The 23,503-nt window shown below is 32.3% G+C and overlaps 1 protein-coding gene across 1 annotated transcript in view; it reads right to left on the minus strand.

Annotated features, from left to right (window-relative positions):
- Positions 1 to 9,734, minus strand: part of LOC131847402 (serine protease gd-like) — a 30,235-nt gene extending 20,501 nt beyond the window's left edge. Inside the window, exon 1 of the mRNA XM_059196982.1 lies at positions 9,472 to 9,734. Coding sequence (XP_059052965.1) covers positions 9,472 to 9,669 — 198 coding nt within the window. The 5' untranslated portion in view covers positions 9,670 to 9,734. The remainder of the gene's footprint in view (positions 1 to 9,471) is intronic.
- Positions 9,735 to 23,503: the final 13,769 nt, after the last annotated feature.

The following is a 23,503-nucleotide window of genomic DNA, read 5'->3' on the forward strand; positions in this document are numbered from 1 at the left end:
ACTCATCTCATTAATGAAACGGTGGTGTTGCATAGTCCGATTTCAGCTGACGCGCGACGTTTTAGTTCATGGATTCGATTAGTTCGTACAACAGGCTATGCTCACCGTTACTTATCATTGTTACGTTTGGTCTCATTAAGAAAAAAAGGCCTTAATATAGAACTCATTCATAAAGTAGAAGGCCACATTTTCACTTTTCATTCACCATTCAATCCAAACATTAATCAGCAATGTAATAATATACGTAGCACACTAAACTCGGACGATTTACTTTTAGCAGAAAATCACGTGTTACGTAGAAGCCAATTAGACTCGTTCTCACAAGAAATAAAATCTATTACAATCGGTATACCTGTGTCACACCGTAGCAGATTATCAAAATTACCAGCTGTTATTGATAAAAACAACATATTACGACTATCCACTCGTATCGTAGCAGCTTCCGACATAAATGAAGATATGAAATCTCCGATATTGCTTGATGGAAAACACCCTACTGTCCGGCTACTCGTGCTACATTATCACCGCAAGGCAGCCCACGCCAACACAGAAATGGTTGTCAACGAGCTACGACAACGTTACTGGATTTTAAATCTTAGAAGCACAGTTAGATCAGTAGCCTTCAATTGTCAATTTTGTAAAGTTCGCCGTTCTGTGACATATCAACCGACTATGGGTAATCTTCCAACAGCCAGACTCGCTCACCACTGCAGACCTTTCTCATTTGTAGGTCTAGATTATTTTGGGCCCGTAACAGTAGCAGTTGGGCGTAGAAGAGAGAAACGTTATGTGGCTCTATTCACATGCTTGTCAGTTCGAGCAATCCATCTTGAGATCGTCCACTCACTTTCATCAGATGCTGCTATAATGGCATTACGACGCTTCATAGCTCGCCGTGGAACACCTTCGGAAATCCATTCTGATAATGGAACTAGCTTTGTGGGAGTAAACAGGGAGCTGAGAGCCTTGTATTCAGAAGTAACTTCCAATTTTGCGGCTGGAGAAATGATTAAGTGGAAATTCATACCTCCATCTGCTCCATTCATGGGAGGGTCTTGGGAGAGACTCGTGAGGTCCGTAAAGACAGCCTTAAAAGTAACTCTGGGCAACAATATTAGATCACCTACTGATGAAGTATTCTCCACATTACTTTGTGAAGCAGAAGCACTGGTAAACTCACGCCCCCTAACACACGTGGCTTGCGACCCCCAATATCCAGAGGCACTAACACCATCACACTTTCTGCTTGGTTACTCTTCAGGACGTCCCATCCCAGCCAATTTAACGGACAGCGATATATGTAGTAGAGCAGGCTGGAGGAGAGCACTACGTATGGCGGATCATTTTTGGAAAAGGTGGATAACCGAGTACCTACCTACATTATCACCAAGAAAATTCGTAGGTAAAGTGCCACAAGTTTCAATTGGAGATATCGTTATAGTCGTTGACGGCACACTACCTAGAGGTACTTGGCCTAAAGGCCGAATTACAGCTATGTATCCGGGTAAGGATGGCGTGACACGGGTCGTAGACGTTAGTACTCAGGCAGGTGTGCTACGTAGACCGATTAAGAAAATCATCCCTATTTGTTAAGGGAGGGAGCATGTGCATAACGCACCTTTTTATATGATAATTATATTTTTTTATATATATATTTAAATATTTTATGTTTCGTTCGATTTTTATTGTCACTTTGAAATATATGTCTTTTACCATCAGCGACCGTAGTTTCTCTTGTAACTAAAAATATAATATAAAATATATACAGTCCTTAGAAACATTAATAATTAAAACTACTGAACGGATTTTGATGAAACATTACAGTAGGTAATATAACTTATGCATCAGAATAATATATAGGCTATATTATTGATTGAAATTTATATATTTAAATTGAACGCGGCTGAAACCGCGGGCACAACTAGTACTTATTCAATATTTGTAAGTATACAACGGAAAATCTTAAAAAAGGTACGAGTATAAGACACGTCGAGTTATATAAATAAATAAATAAAAATAAATGTATGTTAAATTTTAATACACGAGGTATGTATAGGTATTCCCAGTTTACACAATGAGTAATACATAATGGAAGTACTTACATTTGTAATGAGACAACACATTTTGTTAAGTATGAATAACTGTATACCTGCAGGGAAACGAAGATTCTGTTTGTGTATTTATAATAATAATTGTTGTCTATGTAATAGTATTTTTTTTATTTTCTGTGTCTATATAGTATGGGGATTTTTTAAAGTATAATATGTAGGTACGTATTTCATTTCAGAACTAACAATAACTAATTATAAATAGCAGTTTACGAAAAACAAACTTTTGTTTGTTTTGATCACAGTCTACGATACGCAGATTTAAAATAACAATTTATAATGTATAAGTTTGTTTTATAATTAATTAATAAATAAGAATCAAATTACTATCAGTATGAAATAAACAGAAATTATCTAATCTTAGTTTTTAAAAACGGCAACAAGTACAATCATATATTCACATAAAATATGTGATAACCTGGAAAATTCACACAATGCGATATAGACATCTCATATAAATACTTCGTTTTTTGGGTCAATATATTTATAACTACAAACATTCATACTCATGAATACCAATGTCTGTACAGTGCGAGGAATCGAATCCGCGACCATCGAAAGTAAAGCGGTGTATTAAACCGCTACACCACCAAGGCCGTCATATCTAACAGATAATTATGAAGCAAGTGTACTCTCTCTGTTTCTATATACTATATCATAAGGAAGGGACCTGGAGACATATGTTAATTTAAATTGATATTTATTTACATCTACTGATGTAGTTGACTTGGAAATCCTCAACGGAAAATATCAATACCACTAGATCACTAATAAAGTACCCACTTAGTTTGTATAAATAAAATTACATGACGAATGTACCTATTACTTTGACGTAATATATATTTATTTAATTAAGCAAATAACTTGGTAATTTGCAGGCAATGAGACAAACACACGCCTAGTAAATGCAATCTCATGAACTAACTTGAGATCCCGTGAGATATCGGCTTGAAATTGCAATCTGTACAACAATGTTCCTCCAACTTTTTGTATTCGGTTCAAGATACCAACACAGAAATTTTACAGGTAGACAGACCAAAGGAAAATCCTAAGTTTATTTAATATTATGCCTGCGACTGTCTGCGTACCCATGGTATTGGGATCAACAATACAAAATTGTAATTTGTAGGAAAACGATTTATATATATTAAATTTTAAGTGAAGCTTACCACAATACAGTAAATAAGTAAAAAATAAATTGGGTAAGCCGTTTCTGAGAATAGCAACCAAACAAAAAGACAAAAATTCTAAAAATTATTTGTCTTTGGCTCTATTTTGCTGGTCTCCAAATAATCGTTTTTCTATATAGGCACTCGTATTTTATGTGGAGCGACAGCGACGAGTTATGTTTTTATTATAATATATATAAAAAAGACATTTAATTATAAATATGGGTCTACTGTGTTTTTGCTTTTATTAGGTAGCTACAGAAGTCACACAATGGAACACAGATCGAGTGTTTTGTATAATTTTCTTCCCTATCGTGTTCAAAATTGACTTTAAAGTAGGAGGTTCGGTCAATTCAACTATATTTTATGTAGCGGTAATTGCGCGTTAATTTTAAAGTTTTCTGTAATTACCAAGATTATATACTGCGCTATACAATTAATACCTACTCCCACGTTGGTCCCATGACAATTTCGTTACAATTAAAGTTAGAACTTAATTTATCAGCGCAAGCATGCTAGCAGCAAAAAAAGTTTATTCTCTGGAGAATCTTAAATAGGGAAATTACGGCTGGTACCGGTAGGTATATTTACTTATTTTTTATTAACTAGACTTAAAAATTGCATATTATATGTAAAAAGTATGGTTTATGTAACTATAATGTGGTAACTGCCGCCTATATATATGCCGCATACATGAAGAGCTACATGGACGTAAGACGACATGTAACGTCCGCGGAACCACGGCATACCACCACGTGCATGGAGCACATCATGTGCTCCATTGTGATATTTACGTCTACAAGCGGTCCACTCTTGGGTTCTTGTTTTTTTTTCACTTAGGTTCATTGAAGAAGGAAGACATTTTTGATTTATAACAAGGGGATATACAATGGAAAAGCAGAACTGTCGGCCCAAAGAAGGACGTTAGATATAGTATGTGTGCCAAGCGGATTTACGAAAATCATTAAACTCAATACCTTTTGTCAATATTCCGGTTTCTCCTCAAGTTAATTAGTTACACAGAAGAGGTACGTAATTAACAAGAGATGTTATTAGGTGTCACCTGCCATTTCGTGTTTTAAAGGTTCGTTGTTCATGTAAATAGAGAACTGCTAATTGTTTCAACTGAAAGTAATAAAGTATGTAATATTATGTTATCTGTGGTATAACTAACGTACTTAGCTAGGCCTAACGAATGAATACCTGAACTTGTAAGTATAAAAATATATTAAAAGTAGAATTTTAAATATAGTAATTAATGGAACAATTAAGAACCACAATATTCTATTGCGGTTAATATGTACGTACGTAGGTATTGGGCTGGATTAATCGTTATTATTATACCAAATCAAGTAAAATATTATGTGTCTAACATTTAATATTTTTTTTTATAATATTTCTAATGTTGTAGACATATTATAAAAAATTGAAGATCTGCTTGTATTTTGTCAGTCAGACCATAATATACATGGTAGACTAGTAGGTACTGGTATGCGAAGATAAAGATAAGGAAAAACTTATAAAAGAAACGATAACAAAAAATGTAAATAAACGTCTATGATACTTAAAATGATTATGATTAATATATAATATGAAGTAAATTTAGATAACTACATACTTATAATTGTTACAAAAAATTAATAGCTGTAAGAAGAAATTATTGTGTCTACTGCTAAAATTGCATTCACAATTACCTAACACACCAATTTACAACAATCCTAACGGTTAAAAATTGTCATTCCCTTAATAAAAATTAATTTCGTTTCGCAACAGTTTCGTTTGAGTTATAAACAAGAAAGTAACTTAATAATTAAAATTAAAAAAAAATGAAGGTGGTAGAAAATTTGGAAGAGCTCAAAGTTATGAAATGGACCTTAAGTCTAGCGAGAAACGACTTCTGCGTAAACTAAGATAAATGTTTTCAGTAGTAACAGGAATTGTAGTGTACCTATACAGTTCCACTATATAAATACAATTAATAACTGTCTGAGGGGGATTGTAGTATTGATCAAAAGAAAAAGATAAAGCTGCTTCAACACAATTTAGAATGAGGAATAAAAACGATAATTGGTAAATATGTAGGTACTTAGGATGAATTTTTAGCTGGGTGGTTATCTCGTATACCTATTATAATTAAGCGGGTTACCATTTTAACGAGATATTTTATTACAAGGTTAAACGAAGAATATATTGGATTTATCACTTGGGATTTCCATAAACATCTTTATTTGACTAAACTATTTGGACTACTTTTCTAAGTAGGCAACCGACATAGATTGAATATTAAAAATTAATCAATTAAAATAATGCAAATTATATTTCTTATTTATTTTATTTATCATTATTTTGTAATATAGTTACATATGTGTAGCTACTAATTATGATCTTGGATATAAATAATTTCAAATAAAATAGTTATTTATCTTTTTCTAATTTTGCTACGATGGCGACCGAAAGCTGATTTTTTGTAGAATAAAATTACAATTAGTAGCTAACTTTCTATGTCTAGACATACCTAACTGTTATGGTGTGCTAATGTTAAACTCTGTTCTGTAACTAAATTTCCTTTAACACTGTTTCAAATTATTTCTACCTGTGATTTTCCACTATCCAATTCCCTGGTTTACACGATTAAGTGTGATGGGTTCTTTTTTAAGGGTTGAATATGGCGGCGCTCCAATAGAGTTTTATAGAATGAAGACAAAGTCAGACCAGTTAGACTGTGTATGTTGGGCCACAGATAATATAATATTACATAGTTGGGCTAACTTTTAGCCTAACATAGTCTATCAATTGTATATACCTATAATCTAATAATTCTAATGAAATTAACAACAAAGGTTTCCAAGGAGGCCCATGGAAGTCAAGCTGACCTGCCGCTAGTTCGCATATTACCAAATTTTATATAGCCAAATATGTACAAGATATCTTACATTATAGGTATTGTCAGTATATATGCATTGAACAACTTTCTCGAAGGTGAAAGTTTTGCAGTTTCATGAACAGGATATTACAGAATTACGACATGGTAAGTAATTTTATTTCGATATCTCTTTTATTTATATTTACGCCGTATGTTTGATATAGGTACACCTATTTCAACAACCCTGTATTTTTGCAACGAATGATAAAGAAATGGTTCACGGTTCACCGCATTGTGTTAACGGTATGCAAATTCAGGAATTAATCACGATGGTTTTCAGGGGAAACCGCGAGGAGTTGAAATATTTTGAATCAGTGTTAATTTTTTTTACACAAACCGTATGGTTACTTAATCAATGTCGTAATAAAATGTCAAAAATTATATTTTTATTTCACTTTGAATAAAGTAATTCAGATTTATGAGTAGTCTTTCACCCTGTATAATTACATTCTTATAGTGAACATAAATGTAATTATAATGTTATATACAGGACATGTTCCCACAAACCTAAGTTTTAGTCATTTGTATGCTTCTCACCTGCACTATGATATAACGTGTGGAATAGGTATATGGGCATTAGTAGATACAAACAACAGGTACTATTTACATACCATTACACAGCATTACACTATAACCACAGAGGAGTGTACATCTATGTATATAATCGCAGGGGTGTAATTATTTAAAGATATTATTATTAAAGTCTACAAGAAGTTGGATGTATTTCACAGTTAGTGTAAAAACTAATGAAATCTAGCCACCTAGGCGGGGACTTAGATTTTGTGACCGCACATTTAAATTTTAATGTTTTAAATGTGTGATTTAAGTGTGACAAAGGGGGATGGATGGGAAATGGGATCATTTTTTTAGTTATGTACGGATTATATTATTAAACTGTTGTAATTGGGAAATGTACAACTTAGGTCGCATCTGCAACTCTGCAAATGCTTTATAAAATTTATACTGCAAATATTTTAATTGAGAATTGATAATAATATTTTTAAATATTTAGTTGCCAAGCTTCTCTGAATCTGCCTTAAGATCGTTTTCAATCCAATCCATTTTGATACTCTTATTTTGAAACATAAGTAGGTAATACTAAAATAATACAAACATAATAAAACAACAACAATGGTTCGTTCTTCAATTGACAACGAAATATTGTATTAATACTTTTATTACCTACTTATTTACAAAGTGTTATTTACTCCTATCGAAAAAAGGTAAGATTAATCCTTCTGTGTAACGGTCTGTATATAGCTAAACTAGGCCGATGCACGACAAAAATCTGCAGATTCTGCCAAACTGAAGAGGAAACGCCACTACACATCCTATGTGGTTGTAGCCCACTCATGCATAAACGAAATATCTCCTTTGGAAAGTTTACACTCTTTCCCGACCAGATAAAAACCATCGCTTGAAAGAATATCCTTTAATTCTTGTGCCTGACGGGTAGCGAACTATGAAAAAGGGCGAGCACAATAGAACTATATAGGTCGCAGTGCTACATTTGCTACAAATATCTGACAATAGCCCAAACAACCCAATAAAAAAAAAAGGATCTGTGGCATCATGGCATATTTCTTTATTTGTCTGACAGCTGACGTAATTTTTCTTAGCTATAATTTATAAATGAGATTTGAAGACTATAAACTCATTTTCTAGTTGATGAAGGGAGTCCAACAACTTAATAAGTCACTGCTTTTTTAATAGATACTAAATTTATTTAGATTTTTTTTGTTGTTTTAACTTTGTGTCTAAATAAGTACGTGTAATAAATGTGTAGAGTTTTGTATACATTTATTGATATCTGTGATTCAAACAATTAGGAATTTAGAAAATTACAAATTGTTTCACTTTCGTAAACCTGTGCCCGCGGTTTCACCCGCATTAAATTTAAATATATAGCCTTTGTGTTATTCTGATACCTAAGCTATATTACTGTAAAGTTTCATCAAAATCCGTTCAGTAGTTTTTGCGTGAAAGAGTAAGAAAGATCTATACTTACAAACTTTCACGTTTGTAATATTATTATGACTAAATAAGTTCTTAGGTTTTTTTTTTTGTGAAAGGAATGGCAAACAAGCTTACGATTAAAGAACGGTAAGCTAACTATTGCCTGTACATAGGAACAGCACCACGGACATAACGTTATCATGGGACGCTTCTAATACCACACCTGTTTCGCCAGTCCGGAAGAATAAGATGTTATGCCTCGTATCCTATAATTTCACCGCCTTAGCTCGACCCTTCAACCGAAAAAAAGCTTATAAGACAAGCTGCTTGGCGATTGAAATATATGAGATTGAGATACTCACACAGATGAATTTTTAGAAAGTCTGCCTCGGTTTAATTTTGTATTAGTCTCACACAAAATTTGTTGCAGCTTAAGGCTCTTTCTTAATTAATCATTTCAAGAAAGAAAATTTCTACATAATACGTGATATATTAGCGAATAAAATTGTGAATCAATAGGTTTTAATCAATTAATTTTATACAAATGTTTCTTTGTTCAACCGGCTTATCCGAATTTACTGAACCGAAAGAAGGTTCTCGATTCCATTATAGTTTTTGTATGCAGGTACATACTTATGATACACTGTATCTTAGCTTCTATCCGTGTTGAGGAGTATGTTTGAAATATTGGTCACGGTTTCATTTTAGAAACTATCTTACATTGAATAAAAATAATTTGCGTCTTTAAAGTGTATATCAGAAACAATGTATCTAAGCTATGGTACGTACCATAGTTTATATATAGTGTATTGTTGCACGGATGGCGCTGGCTTATTCTCCGGAATAAACCCTCAATATTTTTAAGATTAAAAAAATAATAGTGTATCGCCAAAGTTTTTTTTATTCTCTATATACCTACCAACCTATTTTTTTATTCAATCGTATTTCAACTTTGTATCTCCTCTGATAAAGTAGGTACCTAATTGTGGAAAGAACAATAATATGCAAAAATTATGATGCCAACACATTCCTATCTATTTAACTACAGAGTTGCAATTACATAGATATTTAATGATCTGATGCATACAAAAATGGACATCACAATTGTTGATATTTTTTTTTATAACTTAGCTGCAGATATATTTCAGCTTTATGTTTATCAGTGAAAGTATTGCGCATTATGTGTTTAAAAGAATACGTAAATCTTGGGATCAGTATGCATCGCACATACTTTTAGAGATCTAGTAAATATTTATTACTCGACAATGCTTTGTTGCGTCGAAAACTAATAATGAATATCACATAAATCACTCACAGAAGGAAGTCGCGCCGCTATAGTGAAGTTCGCTCTCGTCGTCACAGATGACACTGGTCCATTGGAAGGCACCCTGATTATCCCATACACAACACCACCATCGTTTTGGTAATCAAATATACCCGGGCAAGGAGACTGGCCAGTTACAAAAAAATCGAACAGTCCCAAAACAATAACACAACAGCTCAACGGTTTCATTTTTGTTCTTTATTCAAACTTGTTTTACGATCGTGTCTCATCTTGGCCGAACCTGTCCGACCATGACGGCGGCCAATTGAGTACTGACTTACTAGATAAGTATAAACATAATATTGGCATTAAGTGACCCATTCAGACTTCAAGTTGGAGGCTTGTGGTTTATCCACATTTGATTACTTTTTCTTTGGCCCATGGAAAGACCACCACCGCGTCATAGATTACGAGATACCGTCCAGCCTCCGGAAACGTCTTGCGGTTTTGATTGGTAACTACCTAAGCGGTGGTAGTCGATAGATTTTATTAAAAGTTAACAAAAAATAGTTTAATAAACTTTTTTATAATGAATATGTTTCTTTAACCTGTTTTAATTTAACAAACTAGTTAACAGCCCCTGTTTACATCACAACAAATCAGACCAAATATGTGATCCTTATGGACGTACCATTAGGAACACATAATAATTAAATTAAATGTAAATGTTTTTATTGAGAAAATAATTTTTAAGTAGTTCTTGTTATTTTCCGTATGGTTCAAACATTTCCATATTTTTTACAAATCCTGACAAAGTCCTGACTTCGAGTCCTGATAATTCAAACAAAATCTAATATATTAACATTTACGAAATAATAGGTGCACACTTTCTGACATATGTTTGTGTACATTTTGCAATTAATTTTATTTTAATAAATATTCTTGTATGAGGTCATCTAAAAAGTGACGATTTTTGATTAAATCAATCGGCGACGTAATAAGTATAAAAGAATAAATGCAAACGACTTGTTGCGAACCTCCTCCTTTTCTGAAATCGATTAACAAAACCAGTTTTTGCTGATTACGTAGTGATTTATGTACATCGTACGTACCTACCTACTATTGTTGATATTCGTTAAAATATTTTATATACATATATATATACCTACGGTCACGCCTACGATGTAGACTTATATGTAGATACCTAAGTAGACAAATATATAAATTAAAACTTAACACAATTTTGACTTAACTTCGCATTATATTAATTTACCTATTTGTTAATTCTGAACACTTGTTGATGTTAATTGTTACCAATTAACATAGAAATTTAAGCACATTTACTATAAACTAAATTGTGAAAGTACTTATTGGAAATCAATTATAAATGCTGAAAATCAATTCCGGTAAAATACATTTTATATACTGCGCATCTAGTGCTATACTAAATAAGCTAAAAAAATATAAATTTTGGAAAACTCACTCTTTCTTAATTCAAATTACAAGCATACACAAATCCACTCGTTCTAGCTTTAAAGTCTAATTTCAAGTATTTTCAATTTTTGTATTAATCCAGTCATGTATTAGGCGATAGGTATATAAGCACACTTTAATTTAGAATGTAGGGGAAAGGTCATTATTAGTAATGGGCACTAGTGAATATATTGTTAGAAATGTATACTGTCAGGTCGACCTCCAAATAATCCCTCCTGGAAACCATCATGTATTTGTCATAATGAGCTAACTTAATTCATCCTCCACTTGTGCCTAGCCAGCGTATCTCGCTAGTGTAGGCCAGTGCTCTACTCCATTATAATGGATATAAAAAATAGAATATGATACTTATTTCATTTCAATCATTTTAAAAATAATAACATACTTTTTAAAAATAATAACATACTTTCAAATAGCCATCCAAAATTCTCGTTTAGGAAATTAGCATTCATAATTCTTCCGTACAGGCAGACGGTAATTAATACGCTAAGATAAATGGTCTTCAGACTGAACTAAAATCAGGGGAAACAATATAAACAGCCCCCTATATAGTTAGCTGTATCCCTGTTTCAAACGAGGATCGAAATTACAAGCACCTATAACGTGGTTCCGCGGGTTTGGAGTGCCTACGGGTCAATGAAGCTGTAAATATATAAATATAAGATTTTGTAAAAGAAATCCTAGATCGCGCTTCTAAATCAAGGTCGATTTTTCATGTGCTCACCGGTGTCCAGTCGCCTTTACTATCGCCGCATGTGCTCCAATATTGCCATCGATTATAGTGTACTAAATTCTTACTACTCTGTCACAGATACTTACGTTTTCTACTTATTTATAGTATTTCACATACGACAGTGATAAATCACACATACCTGTTAACCAAACTATTTGATGAAACAATTTGCTCTTGGCAAACTTAAATAAAGTAAGTAAACCCTATCTAGTTCTTATTACCCCGCCTCGTATTTTTTATAGTCTTTAATCAATCAATCAAATCTAAATATCTTCATTCATACATGTGAATCTAATTATAGACACTCAGACAAGTTAAATTTTATGTCAGTTCTGAATGTATTTTCAAGCTAAGAAAAACTGACAAGAAACTCAGCTACTCACTCCTTCAATCAGTTTATATACATTTTCATTCTAAATACATACGCCCCTAAATTGAACGCTTCACTAGCCTAGTTTGGGGGATGAGATTGTTAGAGAGAATCCAGACACTATTCTCAGAAAGGCACCATGTCATTTTGACCATCACATAGTCCATCTTATATATGTGTATTGTTATATTTGCACTGATCTCATAACGCTTACTGTACAGATTTACTCTTAAGTAGAGTAAACCAGGGACGATTAAACCATTAATATAGATATTATATAATTTTTGTGTATTATTACAACATTGTATACCTATTACTTTAAGAATTCTCGCTAGAAATGAGAACGTAAGCACTTTCGAAATACCTACAATATTACAATTACAATTACAAATTAAATCTATGAATGATACTAGAAAATAGTATCATTCATAGATTTAATTTTTGCGCTATATCTACTGTGGATTTCAGCGTTAGACTAGATGTTTGTATATTAAGAAAAGTACCCAAAAAAGTGAAATGTTCTTTTAAAATGCACCTTTTGTACCATAGTTTGATGAGTTGACTTTGCGAAAACAATTTTGTTCATTTGGACAAGTTAAGCCATCTTTAGTTCAATACAACAGAAATATATTTTTTATATCCATAGTCACTCCAGTCACCTTAATATAAAATGTCCGCATAAAAATAGATGAATAGACAAACTGACACTGAGAAAAAAATATAAAACTGTAATTTCTATAGTTAAACTCTTATTTCAGTCGTTATGCAGAATTAAAAATAGTTTTGAATATTATGAACTACTTTTTCATTCATTAAATATTTACACTATTTATAGCAAATACAAAGCAATTATTAGCAAAAATTTACTTAATTAAATTAAAGAAAACTTGGACGAAGTTAATTTCCCTATATCGGAGCTGAAAGGACATCATTAGTAATGTGGACTGAGGGACTTATTGCTAGCAATGTCATCATCGTTTGGATGACTCCACGCAGTTATCCTTGTAAACCTTTGTGATAAATTATTGTTGAATTTGTCACGATGGACTAACGGACCTGACCTCATGCTCATCTTATCACCCTCTATTGATGCCCCGCCAGCGTAAACCGTTAGCGTAGGCGGGTACACCTTCCAATATCATCCATAAAAAAATCCCTAAGTCATTATTTTTCTTGTGGTCGGTGTGGTGGTGGTAACTTGTCCCCTTTCTCCCTAACTATATATTTTTTAATCAGGATCATGTTGTTTAACACTGTGCTATATTATTCAAACATAGTACAGTAGAATATTTACCATTTATATGTTTTTAACGATGACTTAATATCATATAAGTAATTCGAGTTAATGATTCACGTGCTAATGATTCCTGTTATTAGGTAATCACGTAACTTGATGAATATAGACCGCGCAGGTGTAACATAATATAAAAATGATAAACCATTCCAGAGGCTTGTGCATTCCTGATTTTATTGGGTTGCTAAATTACCTTATTACCTTGAAAATAGACGTATTGTTTTACATCAAGTATTTATGGTCAAAACTCAGATATCTATGGAAATTCCAAAGGTCGTAGACCTCAATTGGTTACCAGGGCGATTAATGAAACGTGTTTAAAAACTAACACATTGTTAGAATTTTCAAACCTGTCGAAGGAACTGTTATCTAACAGTTCACAAAACAGAAACTCTCAATGTTGTGTCAGATCTAAAATCATAATCAATATTGCTAAACCTAATTTATTATGGATCTGAATTACAAATTCGTATCGCATTTTAAATAAGGTTTTGAGGTATGAATGGATAATATTTAATAATCATTGACGTCAATTAATATTAAAAAGCAGGGTTTTTTGTTCTTTATCTACTTTTTAGACCACCAGTAATAAACAAACTTCAGTTAGCCGTCAGTAGGTCCATAAGTAAAGTAGTAGAGTAGCTCTATTATTTGCCACTGCTTACTCAGTTATTTTCAGTTAACCAGCGCCTCCGTTAGCGGTCGCAATAGAGGCTTTAAAGGACTTTCAAAATGACTACATGATTTGATTTAAAATCTTACTTGAAGGAAACTTTTAAAGTTCCTAAACGATACTACGTACATATAATTTAGCAGATTTAGAGAACAATGTTGTTTAAATCGTTTGTTATGTATGATATGTATATTACATTATTGTTTTCCTAATAAAAAATAGTATGAAAAGGGATGGTAAAGTTAGGTATTATTTATAAAAAGGTAGTACGGGTAAGTATACTATTGAGACTAATTCTAGCAATCAAGTCGACTATTACGCGATTTATATACTATCAAAATCAACGTAGTTATTTTGTGGAAAATTGGGAGTAACCAACTATTTGTCTCGATACATTTTTGAAACTGCTAGACATTTATATTAGTTAATTGTTGTTTATTTAATTCAATTATAATCAACACGTACACATTCGCAGGTTTGTTTTTAAAATATGTCAAGAACCTACATTTTCATTAAAGAAGCTGATTGGTTATACCTACTTGTGGCTGTAATGTCAAGCAACTGCGTAATCAGTCAAAACAGATGATCTACTGATCCTTCATCTGTTTTGTTTGTACTTGTGGTTGTATCATACACTGTTGTCGATTTACGATTTGACAACAATTTTTCCTCTTGCGAAAAAGAATCTCTCAGCTGATTCACATAGTGAATCACATGAATACTCTGGGATTTTATAATTGATTCAATTAATTTAATATCTATAACGAATTAATCATTTTTTTACCATTAATGGTTGATGGGAATAGGTGCTTTTTGTATAGTTTCTGTAATTCGAGACTGCATGCCATACATGATGATGAACAAGTATGCCATATGTAAATGGCAGCCGTCGCCTCTATACCTGACCATCCATCCACGCCATCATGTGACACGCGTAGTAGAGTCACGTGGGGCAAGTGTGCGCACTTAAGGTTTGAAGTATCATATAATAAAATATTTGAAGTTAACTGGAACAAAACAAGGTTTATTATATAAAATATTTAATAATCAACAACTTAAACGCAAAATAAATAATTATCATTTACACAAATTCTTTGGAAATCAACAAAATCAAAACTGTTTAAATGCGCACACTTACCCAAGTATAGGGGTAAGTGTGCGCAGTAGTGCGGGTAAGTGTACGCAACATGTAACATACAGTAAATAGAGTCAGACTCATATGATAAACCAGAAAATAGACATCCTCAACCTAATAATACATCAGTTCAAATAATTCCTTTTCAAAGTTATTGCATTGTTCATGCCACCAGCTCTTACAGATGCTGTATTGGATCCAGTCTTCATTCGGTGGAAATATGTATTTTTCTCCACACAGTGAGCAAAATAATTCCTGCTCATCATTTTATTTATTTTCAGATCAAGTCGTATCTTCTTTTTTGGCAATTTATTCTTCCTCTTGTTTTTTGTTTTTCCAATTCTACTTTATAAGTTCTTACAGTATCAATGATTGACTTTTTGCCTTTCTTTCGCCGATTTTGAATCACAGTCATTCATCCAAGAAATGCCTAAGGCCAACTTCGGTATTTCTTGGATGGATGACAGTCGTACATATTCATTCCTAGACGAAGGTACACTCATTATTGCGGGTGCCACACTGTCGTTTGCTACCAACCTCCGAAATTAATCTTTTAACAGCTTCTAGCTGTTCCTCTGTGACAACACTTCTATCCGGCATTTCTTTTATAATCGAGGCATTTTTTATGTATAATTAAACTCTGAAATAACAAATTGCATCATAAAAATAAACCCAAAGCGGAGCGGGGTAAGTATTCGCATGCGCACACTTACCCGACATTCGTATGCGCACACTTGCCCCAAACCATCAAAATAAAATTTAACCAGAACTGAGCAATATTACGTAATCGTCATCACCAAAAGATTAAACACGGCTTATATTACATAAAATGTACTGTTCGATGGTATAAAGCATGATTTCAAAATATAAATATATTATAAAGGAATGAGTCTCTCATTTAAGACAAAAATCGCAATATATCAAGCAAAAAACAATACTCACTTACGGAAACAAAATGGTTCACCGGCGGACAGTGAAAAAGTTGCACTAAGTATAGCCTTTTGTGCGCTAATGAGGAGGGGTGTTATCAGTTCGTACCTATAAACCGTTTTTGAAATACTTCGAGTGCGTACACTTACCCGCTGCGCACACTTGCCCCACGTGACTCTACCTCTACATGTAACTCTCTAACCTCTACATCCTACAACCAAAAAACAGTTAACAATGCGAGTTATTTGACGGCTGAAGTAGATGAGACAGTAATCCATTTATTTCCAGAAATTGTGGAAAGTCTAGCTGTAGTAGGTGCATTATTCTCTATTACATTAAAAACATTTTGTACTTCTGTGTTACTTAGATATATTACTAATATAAATAATAATAATAAAAAATCTAGACGAAGAGTATTTATCTGTAACGGATTACATTTTTTGTTGTTAAGAGAAAGTTAAGGTATATACACAATATAAAATAGAACTCCAAGTAGGTAAATACGTCCTTAATCAAATAACCAATTTCAATTTTCTCTGGAAATATAGTAAACAGTTTCACCCTCCAAATTGTGCTTAACGCGGCGTAGGTGGCTATCTACGCCGTATCTACATGTAAGTACTTTATATGTATTTACATAAAAAACATAAGGATAGTATTTATTCAATTTTTCGTTAATTGTGAAAATAATATTTATTAGTTTAATTATCATACTTATTTTAATAAAAACCATTATAAGAATTGTTTTAATAATTATATTGTCCATTACCGAATTAATAAAGTAATTGAATAAAATTCATATTTTAACATAATTCCAATTGATTTCTTGTACTTTTGGTATAGTAAATTATCCGTACATTTAGACCTATGTAAACAAGCCCAGCCTAGTGTAAGGAATCGATGTTAATGTGAACATGTGAAACAATTTTAATAGGGGGAAGGGGATTGTTCGTAATGTAAATTAATAATCCAATTACTAGCAGTTAGCCCATCATGACAAATTCATGGTGAATTTACCGTGATGGGCTAACTGACCTAACTTCATGCTCATTTTATCATCCTTCACTGGGGGCCCGTCAGCGTAAACAGTTAGAGCAAACGGGTATAACAATGTGTATTATATATAACAATATGATTATTAAAAAAAATTAATAGGTAAATAAATAAATAATAATAATATATTACTTATTAGTATCATAAAAAAAATCCACACGGTAAACCAAGTCATCCGGTAGAACAAATACATATATTTAATGTAACTATTTAAATGTCATCATAACAAATGCAATATTTATATTATGTCATCTTATTACGCTAATCCGATATGTGTACAGACGTCTGAATATACGAGTATGTACTTAATAAAAAAAATAAGGACAAAGTTCGCCACTGTAGAGAAAATTTACATAAAAACTTAATAACATTTAAATGTTACTTAGATGTCAACGGATTGTTTTATTGTCAACTTTATCTTATGAAAAATATAATAGCTAGAACATCAATAATATGTTGTAAATCCGGTTATACTACAAAATTGTATAAAAAACATGAATTTTAATAAATATCGTCTACATATTTCTAAGCGGATCGTAATTATTATGTGTAACATCTATGTATACATAATACATAAAATCCGGTATGACAAGAGGTTCGGATTCGATACCCACAAGTTTCGAAATTTTTTAGTAATAAAATATTTAAGTATTTCCATAATTTGATCATATTTTTTACTTAACCTCAGTCACATATTATTGTATGTAAATGAGGGCTAAGGGTTTGATTCTCTGTTGGGTGAACTTTAAAAGCTGTCTTTTCTAAATTTATATATATCTATAGTGAGTTTTGCTTCTTCAGTTTCACTCTTCATCACAAACTAAGTAAATAGATTATACTACGTAGATACATCTACATGTAAAAGTTGAACAAACCTAGATTATAAAATTCATATGACATACTACTTAATTAACTATATTACCTATAGATTAATCTGTAATCATTACTAAAAAATAGGCATTACCTACACGAATTTTATTATTTTTAAAAGCCGTTTTCCCGGGATCTTCGTTCTCGCGTATTTCAGCGACCAATCAGCTTTTTCATCAAGCTTTCGCAGCTTTCTCTCTTTATATTTCGATTTATGATATAGATATATCTACAAATTGATGAGTTTTAGTATTCAGTTTTGCAATTGTATCGAAATTGTGTTTGTGTGGTAGGTCATTTCGTGCAAAAAGTTATGGTAGGGTTTTAGGTTCATCCAAAGGTAATAGGAGGCGAATGATCAATCAGGGTGTGCGTGGAGTGGTTACCCGGAGGCGGCTCCTTCAGTGGAGAATCCGGCATGCGTCTCGAACGAATGCAAAAGACGAAAAATCCCTAGACGCCTGCGATCGCAGTGGGTGAAACAGGGTTGAGTGGGTAAGAATCCCACAGTATCCGCATGTACCTACCCCTTCACAAAGGCGGGCACTATATGCATCATATTCTCTCCTAAAAAAGGTTTTTAGCTTGTAAATTTCACATACTGAATGTATTGTTATTTACAGCTAATGAAAACATAGATACAGGTCAGGTATTTTGAAATATTAGACGTGTAAAGTTAGGTGCGCCACTAGTTTAAAAAATATATATGTATAAATATAAGGAAAAATTTACACGTTTTATTTTTTTAACCATTTAACATTACATCATTACTCATAAATTTACGTCGTTATGAATCTTGACCATTCTGTCTAATGTAAACTTCTGGTACGTGTCATCAGCAAGCAATAAAAAATAATAATAAATAAATAATAAAATCAGTTCTATATGCGAAAAAGAAAATTATAACATACTAGCTGACCCGCGGAACTTCATTTGCGTTTTTTTCCCCACCTTTCGCAATATTTTTCATTGGAGCTCCGCTCCTACTGGTCGTAGCAAAATGTTATAAAGATTAAAGCCTTCCTCGACAAATAGACTATAAGACACAAAAATATTTTTTCATTTCAAACCAGTATGCAATTTCTGAAATTAGCGCGTTCAAATAAACTAACTCTTCAACTTTATAATATTAGTATTTTATTGGAAGCTTAAGCTTCTGCAGTATCTGGCTACTGCAGCGCTTATTTCTTAGAATGCACTATTCTTTAAGTTGGCTGATCATCCTTCGTATGAAAAAGAAATGGTAAAATATTCTTTTTTGATACCTACTACAAACAGAGTGAGGCGAATAGTATTTTTTATTTTTATTGTTAATGTATAATATTATAACAATATGAGAGTTTACTACCTACTAATTGTGCCCACGACTTCCCTTCCGTGGCATAAAGAATAACATAGCTTTACTATGTAATATTATGTTATCTGTGGCTTTACTTAACTTTTAGTTTATGAACGGATTGGAACGAATTAAACACTAAACGTTACGAAATTTATGTAGCCGTTTCTGAGATTAGGATGCTCATACAAAGAAATAAAGTTTTTGTCTCGATATTACAATAAACAATTATGTTCAGACATGAGTGTTCGTAATCTTATTACATGAATTACAATAGTATTTTAGTTTCCTATGTATAATACATACTAAAAAATACTTAACTCTATTAACCAAGGTAGATATAAAGTTGTCTATATCTATGAACTGAATCATGCAATAATGGACCAGTATGAACAGGTCGTTAACACATCGGTAGGGAGCATTGATCAGACAATTTTTTTACACACTTCTAAATTGAGATTCAGTTCGACTGCTTATTATCTGTATGTACAGTTGAAAATGTGCCTATTCTTCCTCTGAGATTATTTCTTTTTGATCTTACGTTTATTTCCTTCTGTCCAGAATACAGGGTCGCCGGTTACAGTATCAATAATGTACCGGATCCTAAACAATAACAAATGAATAGACTGGTTTATTAAGTTTTCCAAAGCCAACTCTTTTATTTTTCTCCTTTTACATTCCAAATTTAAATAATATTTTATTAAGTGCCGGACTTAAATTATATACTCGAAATAACAGCTTCAACTATTAAGACTATAGCTTCCAACAAGGCTGGGATGTAAGATTTAATACAGCTACTACTCTCAACTGCTCCTCTGTGTAGAACGGATCCCCCCCCCCCCTCCCCACCAACATCCTTCAAAGCGCAAAAGTGACGTAACCTTTATTACCATATTTTATGACATGTCCTATTTTATCCACCGCTCTTTTGATATAAGTGGTCAATGAAATACAGAAACAACTAAATACCTACGTTATACTTGCTAAGGTAACGAAAACATTTCGCTAAACCCTTGGGTCAGTCAGTGAACTCTTGATTTGTAACTTTTTGTTAGATCATGTAAAATAACTATCGTCTATGTATAGGTACGAGTAAAAAATTTATGAACCAAGTTAATTAAGAAACTCTCACACATTGATACAAGTAATTGTTTTTTTTTTATAAAAGTTTAGTCGGCATAGGACGCGTCGTCGTGATGCTACCTCAACTTTTGAACATTGCTGTAAATTCCCTAAAACCACGTATACATTAGTAAATCAATATTGTTAACAAATCCCAGTGGCACATTTTCGCTTCATCATTGTCATTCTCCTCTTACTCGTTTTTACGATATTTACCTCTATCTAGGCAAACCGGCTTTATGGAGAACCATTTCCGCTCGAGTTTATCTTATTCTGTCTATTCTTCCCTGCATTAGTGTAAATATTCACAATCTACGGCATCTTTATGAAAAGTGACGTTTCAAGTGGGTTTATAGTACCCCCCCAATACCCCAATACTTTATAGTTTAGAAACATCACATAAGTAGGTACCTACCCAATTGTAATTTTTCCTTTATCGACGACAAATCGTCATTTTCGGCTACCATAATCTGAGGATATGGTATAATTAATTTGTATTCGAAAATTACATTCAAGTACAAAAACTATAGCCTACAAATTTAAACGCAGCCTTACCAGGAAAATGAGTAACACGTTTTGGAAATACCAGTTTACGACGCGGCGCCAAGTAGCCATTGTGCGAGACCTTTACAACGATAGATGAGAGTGAAAAGTCACTAAAACGAAATATTATATTTAGTAAAATAATGAAGTCTAGACAATCATACAACGTACACACACACATACTTAATCATTTATTTAAGTCTGAAGTATTAACGTAAAGTAACTTTATTTCTGACTAGCCTAGACTAGTGCCCAGGTTTTCACTACCCGAAATTTATAGCTTACGTATTATTCTGCTGTATAAAGCTATATTATTGTAAAGTTTCTTCAAATTCCATTCAGTAGTATTTGTAGTAACAAACATCCATTCTTTCATCCACAGTTATAAACTTGCACATTTATAATATTAGTAAGACGGTAAGTATTATTAATATAAGTAAATATTATAAGGCGGTGAGTAATATTAATGTAAGTAAATATTATAAGGCCCTCATTAGCTTCTCCCTGGTAGCTGTTAATTGTGAGTTTGTATACTCGTATATTACCATAACTTGGAATAATCTTTTAAATAGTGAAAGAAAAAAAATCTGAAAAACTGATATAATGGTGCTGGAGTTTACTTCCTTTAAAACGCACTCTTTCTCTAGCGTAATAATATAAGTATAGTACATATATATGATTGAAATAATTCTATTATTATAAAATAATAAAAATATTTTGTATATTTTAAAAACCAATTATTATACAAAATTCAATACATAAAGTTAATTAGAATTACTTAAAACAAAAAAAATAATTTAACTACAAATACTACAATACCAAAACAATGTAATATCATACAACTACACATAATTTGTATTCTGTGAAATCATTCGAACAACATCACCGGAACAAAACGCAAACTAGTATATTCAAATCCACCCAAGAACCCGAACCTTTATTAATATCATTTTATTATACCATATATACTTCTCATCTCATCTACATAATAGATGCACAAATGCAAGAAAGTACCAACTTATATTTTGTCACTATCTCACGAAATTTCGTATATTGTTCAGATGTTTGTCTGTCTGTGCTGTTTTCTGTGCAGGAAATAGAAATACAAATAATTTTTATTCAAATAAACTCAGTATAGGAATAGTCATGTATTGATTCTACCACTCATTCGTTCGTTCAATCAGATAATATTGTCAGCGCTATGGATTATTTAAGTTTTTCTATAAAAACATTATTATCGGTAACGAATTCTTCAATTTTATAGTAAGCTTTTTTTACAAAGGAAGTGTTTTATATGACATTTAAATATTTTTTCAGGCTTATTTATAACAGATTCTGGTATTTTGTTGTAAAACGCATTACTAACTTTAGTTAAACGACATTTAGGTAATCAGGCTAATCCCAGATGCGGTTTTATTTTTTTATTTATTTGCTTTGAATAAATATATAAATACATAGTTCCACATTCAGGTACCTTCAAAGCCTGAAATATAAATAATTTTAATATTAATATTGAATATTTATCATAATGATTTCAAATAATAAAATGTCAAAATAATATATGTATGTACAAAATTGAGTCAGATAATTAAAATTATAATATGTTGTGCTCAGCTATCTATAATTTTTTTTCGTTGCAATCTAACAATCAAAAAGTTAAGTTGACCTATAATTAGTCATTATTATCTTATTTGTGTACGTACGAAGTTGCGGCACGTCTAGTAATGTAGTGAACCGCCCAGGTAATATGTAAATTTATGTTTATGGAGATAAGTAGATAGAACCTATGGTCACTCATAAACATATAGTTGGGTAAATACAATGTAGGTGGGTAGGTACCTACTTCATCATAGTTCATCACTGTGACGGTAGTGACAAATCCGTCGATATTTGTAACCAGTTATATCCATTCATTACAAACCAGTTGTATGTTCCTCTGCATAAATCACTAATGTGACAAGGTACAAAATTGTGTTAAACTTATTATTAGGTAGGTAACTGCCTATTGGGAACGGGAAATAACGGATGAGTTCCGCGCCGGAAAAACCGCATAGTTCAAGGCATGAAATATTTGACTACAAACAATATCTGTAAAGAACCACCAAATACCCTAATTTTGACTACATTACGTACTTAAATACGAAAGTGTGTATCTTTATTATCTTTTAGTAACTAAACGGATGAACATATAATTACGCTATTACATCTCTATCACAATACTAAGCTACGACTCGCTCAAAAAAATACGAAAAGAATTTGACGACCTGCCAGTAATAATAATGGGAACGAAGAACAATCAAGTGCCCTATGTTTTTTTGCGAATTATATTCACTTTCATACGTATAATGGCATAACCAATACGACTATTGACTAATAAATGTATGTTAATGTTGGAAACGTTTGTTACTCAAGAACGTCACAATCTATGAATATATTTATCGTAACATGATTATGTCTATACTACACAATTCAAAACACATTTTAGCTTCGCCAAAATCCTCGAAATTGGTATACCTTTATTTGGTTAATT

Source organism: Achroia grisella, unplaced genomic scaffold (assembly GCF_030625045.1).
Source record: "Achroia grisella isolate CSIRO2021 unplaced genomic scaffold, CSIRO_AGI_Agris_v1 utg109, whole genome shotgun sequence".
Taxonomy (NCBI): Eukaryota; Metazoa; Arthropoda; class Insecta; order Lepidoptera; family Pyralidae; genus Achroia; species Achroia grisella.